This window comes from Pundamilia nyererei, unplaced genomic scaffold (genome assembly GCF_000239375.1).
Source record: "Pundamilia nyererei isolate P.nyererei 1_Seehausen unplaced genomic scaffold, PunNye1.0 scaffold00438, whole genome shotgun sequence".
In the NCBI taxonomy this organism is placed as follows: domain Eukaryota; kingdom Metazoa; phylum Chordata; class Actinopteri; order Cichliformes; family Cichlidae; genus Pundamilia; species Pundamilia nyererei.
Window position 1 is genome coordinate 133,111 of NW_005187839.1, and position 9,112 is coordinate 142,222.

General features: G+C 40.3%; 1 protein-coding gene across 2 annotated transcripts in view; it reads right to left on the bottom strand.

Moving 5' to 3' along the window:
* The window catches only part of LOC102215819 (protein FAM160A1-like), a 23,918-nt gene extending 15,377 nt beyond the window's left edge, over window positions 1–8,541 (bottom strand). For both annotated transcript variants that reach the window (XM_005753560.1, XM_005753559.1), the window contains exons 1-5: window positions 8,396–8,541; window positions 4,579–4,636; window positions 2,338–2,585; window positions 440–629; window positions 135–356 (exon numbers count right to left, since the gene is read on the bottom strand). In XM_005753560.1, the coding sequence (XP_005753617.1) occupies window positions 135–356; window positions 440–629; window positions 2,338–2,442 (517 nt within the window). In that variant the 5' untranslated portion in view covers window positions 2,443–2,585; window positions 4,579–4,636; window positions 8,396–8,541. The remainder of the gene's footprint in view (window positions 1–134; window positions 357–439; window positions 630–2,337; window positions 2,586–4,578; window positions 4,637–8,395) is intronic.
* Window positions 8,542–9,112: the final 571 nt, after the last annotated feature.

The following is a 9,112-nucleotide window of genomic DNA, read 5'->3' on the forward strand; positions in this document are numbered from 1 at the left end:
ACTTGAACTTGGGCTTGGCTGCACTGTAATGTAATACCACATTGTACCACTAGATGGTGTAGTAATCAGCTAAACCTTCATTTGGCCTGGGAAGTCAAATCTTAAACATTTCAACACTTTCACCTCCAACTCACCAGATGCAGCTCCGGCGCAGGAGGCAAGCAGCATCATTAGCGGCCGCAGAACCGGTTTATGGTGAAGCAGAGGCTGTTTGGCCTGAGACAAAAGCATCTGGTACATCCTGAGTTGCTCTAGCTTCATGTCCTCAGTGAACTGCCTCCTCAGACTCCACAGAAACAGCCTCTCCATCACACCCTCAAGGACCACAAACTCCAGGATCGGACCCATCGCTCCCCCTGGTACCGGTGCACAAACACTCCTGAGTCCCAGTATACTACTGCATTTGTTGCACAGTGAGGGATGATTTCTTTAATCCTACCTTGGCCCGCCTCTTCCTCCATCAGTAGAAAGAGCATGTGCTCCACGTAGTTCTGGACGGCGCTGGCCTCGTCGGCCGGGATGGGGCCTAGACGTAGCGCTCCGGAGCTGCTGCTGCCATGACCTGTGAGGAAACTCAGCGCGTTGGTGCCGCTGCGACTCGGCTCGTGTTTCTCCAGGATCTTCACCACCTGAAAAACAACAGAAACACAAGGATGTAAAAGACAATGCGTTTACAGCCATCTTTATACGACAAGCAAAACAAACACCTGAAATGAGAGTGATTAGAGGAAATTACTCAGTAGATACTCACACCTGTTTTATCAAAGCGTATTCAGATTTTTTTAAAGTACATTTTAATGAATGTATTTGAAACTCTGCATGGAAAAGTTAAAAACGAAACTAACTAAACCAAAGCTTTATCCTGGTACAAACACAAACATAACAGCTGGAGACAGATTTATTAAATGAAATATGGCATAAATGATGTCACTTAATAATCTCTCAAGCGTCCAGGTTAGAAACGTCACTGGGGCAAAATGCTGTTTAAATTAATGCATGAAGAAAACAGAAACGCATTATTTATATCATGTTTTTATTTTGGCTTCCTTTAGTTTCTAATGGTACCAAACTGGATCATCACCTCTTTACCTCAATGCATTAGAAATAATATTTATATGCAGCTGTCTTGGACCCTTCTCAGCTGAACGTTAAAGGACTACAGTTGTAATTCCTCTAATGACCACTAGGCACCACAAAAACTTATGGAGTGGCAATGTCAATGTTCTATTTGAGGAGTAATTTTGTAATTCTGAGCAATTTTGACCTGTGTATATTTGTTTGATTTCCCTAGAGTTCGTGGACAAATTTGAGCTTACCTCGATCAGCCTTTGGAAAAAGGGTGTTTTGTTTATTTACTCTAGTCTGAATCAGTTAATGAGTTTATTTCCTGTACTTTTGCTTTTTGTAACAGAAATTCCAAGCAAACCAAAATGTGTTGCTACAAACCACACAAGACCGTTCAGTCCATATATTGGCAGAATGTGTCTGTGCCGGGAGCAAAGAAAAGAAATACAGGCAGAGGGTGCTGCATTGCAGACTAATGGATAACATGGATAAGTTACTCCCAAAATCATCGTATTTAATTTCTTCGTAATTTCTGAAACTGAAACTCAGCTGAAATCTGCTGAGTACGATGTGCAGACTGAGGTGGGATCACATTGTCATCATAAATAAACCGCTTGGGAGTTTGTTTGGAGACAGACCGAGACAACCTCCACCAACGGATGTGAGTGTGATCATCTGTCCTCACCCAAGTGCGATGACTGTGTTGAAATGTCCACATATGAAACGCGCCAAGGAGGAAAATTAAGTGGAGCTCACATAAAATGGACTAAACTTTATTTTTTAATTTGTCTAATAAAGAAAATAATTTTATTGCTGTAAAACATTTAAGATGCCACAAAAGAGAGATAGCCGTGGGAGGGATGAAAAAGAGATGAATGAAACAAGAACGCAATTCACTCTCTGGACTTGTGTTAACCTTTGACATTAGCTGCTTCAGACAAGGACCGCATGCACACACTTGCAAACACACACAAAATACTTGTACACACACAGACGATGCAGAGTGTGTGGGGGTTTTCTTGGCAGCTGTGGAGAGTGATTTGTACTAAATGGATCCTGTGTTTAAGGGCCAGAGTCTGGCCAGTAATGCTGACACACATTCATAGACACACGCAGACAGTCACACAGTCATTGTAAGTGAAACTAGGCCAGGCCAGACAGAAGAGACAAAGAGCAGCTAAAAAAACATGTCAGTAGTGACTTTATCTGTGAAGCAAAGCACTGATTAACCAGTGAAGATGAAGATGATGCAGGAGCAAATAAAAAGATCACCTGTGCCCAGTGGTTCTTAAACACGATCATGCAGGTCTCTGGGTCCACACCTCTCAACGTGAGGGACTTCTTCCGATGTCCCCCGATTACCACCGAGGCCATCATTTTGACTGACTGTCAGGGAGCTAAAGCATGATCCGGCTCAATGCGTGGAGGCTGTCTGATGGAAGGACTGAGGGTCATTACCTGGCTCCCTCTACCTAGAATCAGTCTCTGGCACCGGGCTTGGTGGGCAGCTAGCCGCTAGCCTGCAGAATATGGAGAAGGACAGAGTGGAAAGTTTGTTAATTTCGTCTTTCGTCTCATGATAAAAATGTGTCTTTATATTACAGTTGTTGCTGGTGTTGTTAGCCCTCCTAATGACATACACAATTCCTAGTGTGGCTGCTCTTTTCAGATTACTTTGGGAGTCCCATCTTGACCACTTGCGCCTATGCGTTTGCTGGCTCTCCATCAGTGTTTACACACAGTATGTATTTACCATGAATATTCTCTGTGGAGAACAGTGCAGTTGCTGTTAGCCAGATACCAAGTTTGGGTTGTTGTACCAAGCCTGACCAACATGTCAGTGGGATCAATATTAGCTACCTGCTGATATCATTTTTAATGGTGGATAGATCTAAATAAATAAGTAGAGAAGATGGGAGAAACACCCTTCAGCTATGTTGTGAGTTGAACAATTGCATAGTTTGTCCATCAGAGGGCACTATGCAACCTCCCCATAGGTAACACATGTTTTGAACTCCACAAACACAATAGCCAGCTGATGCTAGAAGAGTTGAGTAATCCACGATTTGTTGTGCCAGTAAAACAATATCATTTTAAACTGCACTCTCGTCTCATCTTAGTAATTACTTATAAATAATTATGTGTACTGTTTATTCTTCATGTGTCTGAAAGAAAAAAAAAATCTGTCGGTATATCAGATTTTTTAAAATCACCAAATATTGGTATCAGTATCGGTCTTAAAAATCTTACATCTGAAGAGCCAAAGCTGTTCCCATGTCATGTATTTATAGTGAAACTCTACTTTGACAGTGTGACTATGAGGGACACGTTTAAGGTGCACACCCACTGATACACCAGCTTCAGGATTGGACTATGCAGCTTATTTAACAAGGTTTCTGTTTGGTTCTCCAAGTTCTGGCTAGAGAACCAGCTCACATGTGTGATGATCCTCAAACATCACTGAATGTTCCTCCATAATGTTCAGATGCCTCAGGATGCTAAACTAGAAGACAGCATTGGCAGCGTGATGCTCCGTCACAGGGCTTGGACACTGCAGACTGACTAAAGGCTCCTGTTTGGGCCCTGAGGCGCAGCAAATTTGTGACGAAATTGTGATTTGTCTGTGATGACGCAGTAGAAGCTCCAGTGCAAGCAGTCATAAAAGGACTGCAATGTAAGAACAGCAGCTGCACTGGAAGGAGTTGCAGGTTTCCACTCTAACTGTTGCTGGAATTGTGATTCCTGCATTCCCGGCATGTTCACATGTAGCTAAAGTGTAAAGTGTGGATTTCTCTATATGTTTTTTTTAAACACACAGGCTGTACATGTGCAGGGTGCTGGAATAAACAAATACAGTGACCTATTGTCCAAAGAATACAAATATTTTTAGCTTAGTTTTCTTCCCTCCAGGCAGCTGCCGAATTCTGTTCATTTCTCTACATTATGACAATCAACTCCCAGAGATTTGAGGCTGCAGGAAGGTAATCCACGTTTATTTTTAGCTGTGCTGGCTGCATAGCTCAAGTAAAGCCATTTCTGTTAATGTAACAGAAAATTGTGATGTCAAACTTTAAAGTTAACACAGAAACAGCACTGCTAGAAACCTATTTTCAACCTTTTACCCATCTGACTGATGATCTAAAACCATTTGTTTAACATCCACTCGTGTGCTTTGTGATTCTTTATTGTCTAAGTCTTCATGTCTTATGTAAAGCACTGATTCTCTCCAACAAGAGGTCGCTGAGCAGAGAGGATTTTATTTTTCATGAGGAAATCCTCTTATTTTAATTGTGTATATATCTGACTTTCACAATCACAGAGCTATTTCCTTACTCTGTGTTTGTGTGTGTGTGTGTGCGTGTGTGTGTAAACTAGCAGCAACAGCAGGAAGTAAGGCTCTTCAGTAGAAACAACCAAACAGGAAAAATGACAACGAGGCCCACCCTGGGCGTTCCGGGACATTCCGTGAATTCCCATGGAGGTCTCGAGGAAATCACCCGGCAGTATTCCTACCTTTGCACTGCTGCTGCTGCTGTGATGCCATGGATGAGCGAGCCTGCTGTCTGCACTCCTAATGGAGAAAGAAAGAAACGCACACAGTGACACAGAGCAGCACTAAATGTAACTCTTTACACTATCAGGGCCTGATTTATGTCCTCACAACATGAGTAAAACAAGTAAACACACACAGTTTATATCCCTAACCATCTGGGACTCTAATCTGTGTGTGTGTGTGTGTGTGTGTGTGTGTGTGTGTGTGTGTGTGTGTGTGTGTGTGTGTGTGTTTCTTAATTTTTGTGTACCACTTTAAGTCTTTTGTGCCTTTGGAGTATCAACATTTTTCTTTTTGTGGAGACATTGATGCATTTAATAAACATTTTGTGACACATTATTTTTTTCTTTGTGCCTTCAATGTGTGACACTGAAATAATCATTGTTTTTGTGCCACCCTAACATAAGTTATAGTCTTAGTTTGAACCTGCCTATAAAAACCTACATTGCAACATCAATAGCAGAAGGTAAAAACAATCAATAGCAGAGGGAGCCCATTTTCTTCCACTGCTTGTTCCAGTAATTTCTCCGACAGCCAGAGCTAAAATTAAATCAATAAAACTATATCAATTTATTTTACTTAGAATATTTTATGCAAAAATGTCAAATACGCGTGGTACCAGCTGCTCAAATGGTCATATTTATACGTTTCTGCATTCTGCATTCATAAAACCTGTAGACTGTATAGAAATGATGGCTGTACCCACTGGTTTTGGACTTCACATTTTAAAGGACTTCGGTCTCTCCCATGTTGCTTTTGTCGAGCCAGAAGAGTCCATATGTCAAGAAATGTGTGTTGCTAAGTTACCAGCTAAACCAAGCAAGCTGTACACGGATAATTTTTAACATAATTACAATAAAATGCTCCAGTTGGCTCCATAATGTGGTGACTTAGAAATTTGTGTAATAAGCAAACCATCACTAGATAAGTTCAATGAGGGGGCATAAATCAAGAGTAAAGTGCACAAAGGTCCAGTTCACTGAGTTGAATTAGAGTAGATAGATGGAGGTACTGACCTATGACAGCTAACTTCTATTCAGTCACCTGTCAATCAAAGCAGCCACACCCCTAACTTTAACAGTATCAGATGGATGAGATAAATGGAGAAAAAACAATAGCCAGAGTGAATATGAAGGGGTAAATTAGCTTGAAGCTCTAAATTTGAGCGTTTTATCGTGGGAGTCTCTGAGATTTGCTCACATTTGGAGCTTTGAGTGGTCATTAGAAGAAATGCAGTTTTTGATACTTAATTTTTAAGCCCTGGAGTTTCCAGCTTGCTTTCAGACCCAATTTTATGAGTCAGGTTTAGTTTGGGGTATGCAAGGCCGAGTGCATGGCTTCATCATCTGTCCTCACAAAGACGGAAGAACAAATGTGTGTGTGTGTGTGACTGAGAGCACGACAGAAAAAAAGAAGTAATCTCAGATGAGACGGCGGTGTTTAATCCCAGCCCGGCTCTTTCTATGTGTGTCAGACGGTCACATGCCATCACACAAACCAGGGATTAAACACACGCACAAGCAGACTGACCTGAAGTCTTTTCTGACCTGGTTTTTAAAATCATTTCAGGCATTTAGCTGATTGAGATTTAATTTAATCGTGCAAATAACACACCTCGCTGTGTTGTTTAACGGGCTGAGTTCAGTTGTTGCATTGAGGTGTTTGCAGTCCTCTTACAAACAGGTAAAAGACTGAGTCATTTTGAAGAGCTCACTGAATTCAAGTGTGGTGCTGTGACAGGAGCCCACTGTTAGAAAAGTCTGTGAAATTTCACAACAGTTTGTGAAGCTGCTTCCTACTTAGATAGCCCACAATCAGCTGTAAGTGACATTACTGCAAAGTGGAAGCATTCAGAAATCAAAGCAACATACTCATAAAGTGGCAGACCATGCAAAGTGACAGACCGGATTCACAGAGTATATAAAAGTTGTCAAAGCTCTGCTGACTCAGTAACTGCAGATGTCCAAACCTCTGGCATCAACATCAAAACAAACAAAAACCGCATGTTAGGAGCTTCATAGCTGAGCAGCTGTAAGTGTGAAGGTCCAGTATTTTTCTCTACATAGTGTAAATGAGGCCCAGAAACAAGTTTTTTCTTCTGTATTCCCAATGAATTCATGTTTTATTTATAAAGCTTGCAATTGCCAAACTTCATTAGAAGGTGGGCTCTTATGCCATGCCTTATTTCTTATCACATATATGCTGTTATAGGAGTGAATGTTCATATTCCATGGCCAGGTTGGCCTCTAGCTAAAAGCTAGTTAATCACTCAAACTCAGCAAGGATCACTGACCAGCAGTTGTGAGCACTGCAGACACACCTGTTTACCTGCATTGTAAAGGAGCGGGGCCTCACCTGTGTTTGGTGAGGTTACATTATTTAAAGTAGGCCTGAGAGAAGTCACAGGATGGGGAGCCTTTTGGAGCACAATGAGCTGTCCTCTGTTTGTTTAGGATTTACAACGAGCTTCAAGGATACCCTGGCTGCTTTTTCACAGTGCAGGAACACACTGTGTGCCTCCTTATCTGGAGGGTAGATGCAAGACCAGATATATGAAATTATGTGTGAGATTAGAGCTTCAGAACTCAGGATACCTTCTGCAACACAAGTGGATATTTTTCCCTTCCCTCCAGAAGCAAGTTTCACCACTCTGTAGCAATCACAGCTTTACTTCTGTTTCTATTTCTACTCTACTACATCTTTGACACGAAATGTTTTACTGTGTAGTCCACACCATTTATTTTAAAGCTTTGCTTACTTATTGTTTTGCAGATTAAAAATATAATACATGTATAAACATACACCCATATAAACTGAAACTACAGATCAGAGTGACGTCAAAGGAGGCTAGTGGCCTTTCCTTCCTCCCCTTAGACATGGAAGATTTTAAAACTGCCAGGAAGACCACAGATGCCATGACTCAGATGTTTCTCTTGCATTGTCCCTGTTAAGATGAAACCTAATAACAGAATCCATTAGTTGGGTGTTGATAAATTAGCTTCCTTTTTGAGTTTTTGATGCTACTCTGCCTCTGGTTTCTTCACACAATACTAGAAATCAATCATTTATAAATCTATTTATATATTCTGCTCTGTTGTTGCAAACAAAACTGTGCAGCATGTATATAAGTTAGTAAAATCACCCCCAGCGGCAACATTAACGTGAAACACCAATTAATAAATCAATAATTAAATATATAATTATTATACAACTAGAACATGTATGATTCTGCTTAATGACTGCATTTACTTTTGATAGTTTAAGAATCTTTAGTGCTAACAGTTATTCAATAAAAATGGTTTCAGGCTGTCTTTCAGTGTCAGGACTCATTTCATCCTTCTGTATGAGGCCACAGCTCCTGGATATCAGTGTTTTCTACACCAGTTCTTACTTAGACATAAAAAAAACAGTTAAAAACAAAAATAAATAAATACATCCAGGGCACACAGAGAGCATTAAAAATGCATTTTATAGTTAAGAGACGATTTCCTTCCCAATAAATGCTTGTTTCCTTAAAATAAAATCATTTTTTAAATTCTTTAAATTCATTAAAATAGTTTTTAAGCAAAAATCCATTCTATGAATGCAGGTTTATTAAGTTTTATTAAGCCAGGTTTGACCAACTTTGCGCTCCTTTAACTATTATAGTTTGTCTATCCAGAGTCTTGTAACAGTAAACCCTCCTCTTGGTTTACACTACACTGCAGCATGAAAACACTGAGAATCCCAACATTTTCTACACTTTTTGTCGGTTAACCTGAACCAGGCGTTTCTTACCTCGGCTGCCTCTCTAACTGTTGCTTGTTATTCCCAAAGTGAGAAGAAAAGCGGTTAAAACGCGTTTAACTGTCCAGAAACGTGTGTGAATCCTTAGGTTTGCAGTTTTAAAGCGGCCCGGCTGTGCCGCTTCTGAGCGCTGCGGAGTTTCTGAGGCTTTAAGCGGCTCAGCTGTCAATCACTTAGCTGCTGGGCGCTAGGTAGCACTTAACCACGCCCATAAATGTTGTAAGACCACGCCCACGGCAGAGAACCAGAGCGCGAGAGAGACGGTTTTATACAGTACATATAACATGTTTGAAGGGTTATTTTCATACATGTGTGTCTGTGCAGCTTTTCTCTTTCTGTTTATCATTCTGTGGACTACAAGGCAATTACTTTAAGGTTATTTAATATATGACATTAATCACCATTTTCACTGTTATTTCTTTAAGAAATCCTGATTAATCAGTTCATTTTTTTCTTCGTAAAAATGCAGAACTTACTATTTAGAGGCAAAAAAAAAAAATCCATTAGAAATATATTACACAGTGATGGGTTCACAGGGTGTCTGCTACAACAACCTAAAATGCTAAATGACATGAATAATACATAAAGAATAAAGTAAGCAAGTGTTAACAACCCTGAAAGGCTTCAGTTTATCTAATTATTAAGAAAGTGGCCATTAGCTAAATAATTAAAAACAAACAATAACAAAACAACTTAAATAAAACAAAA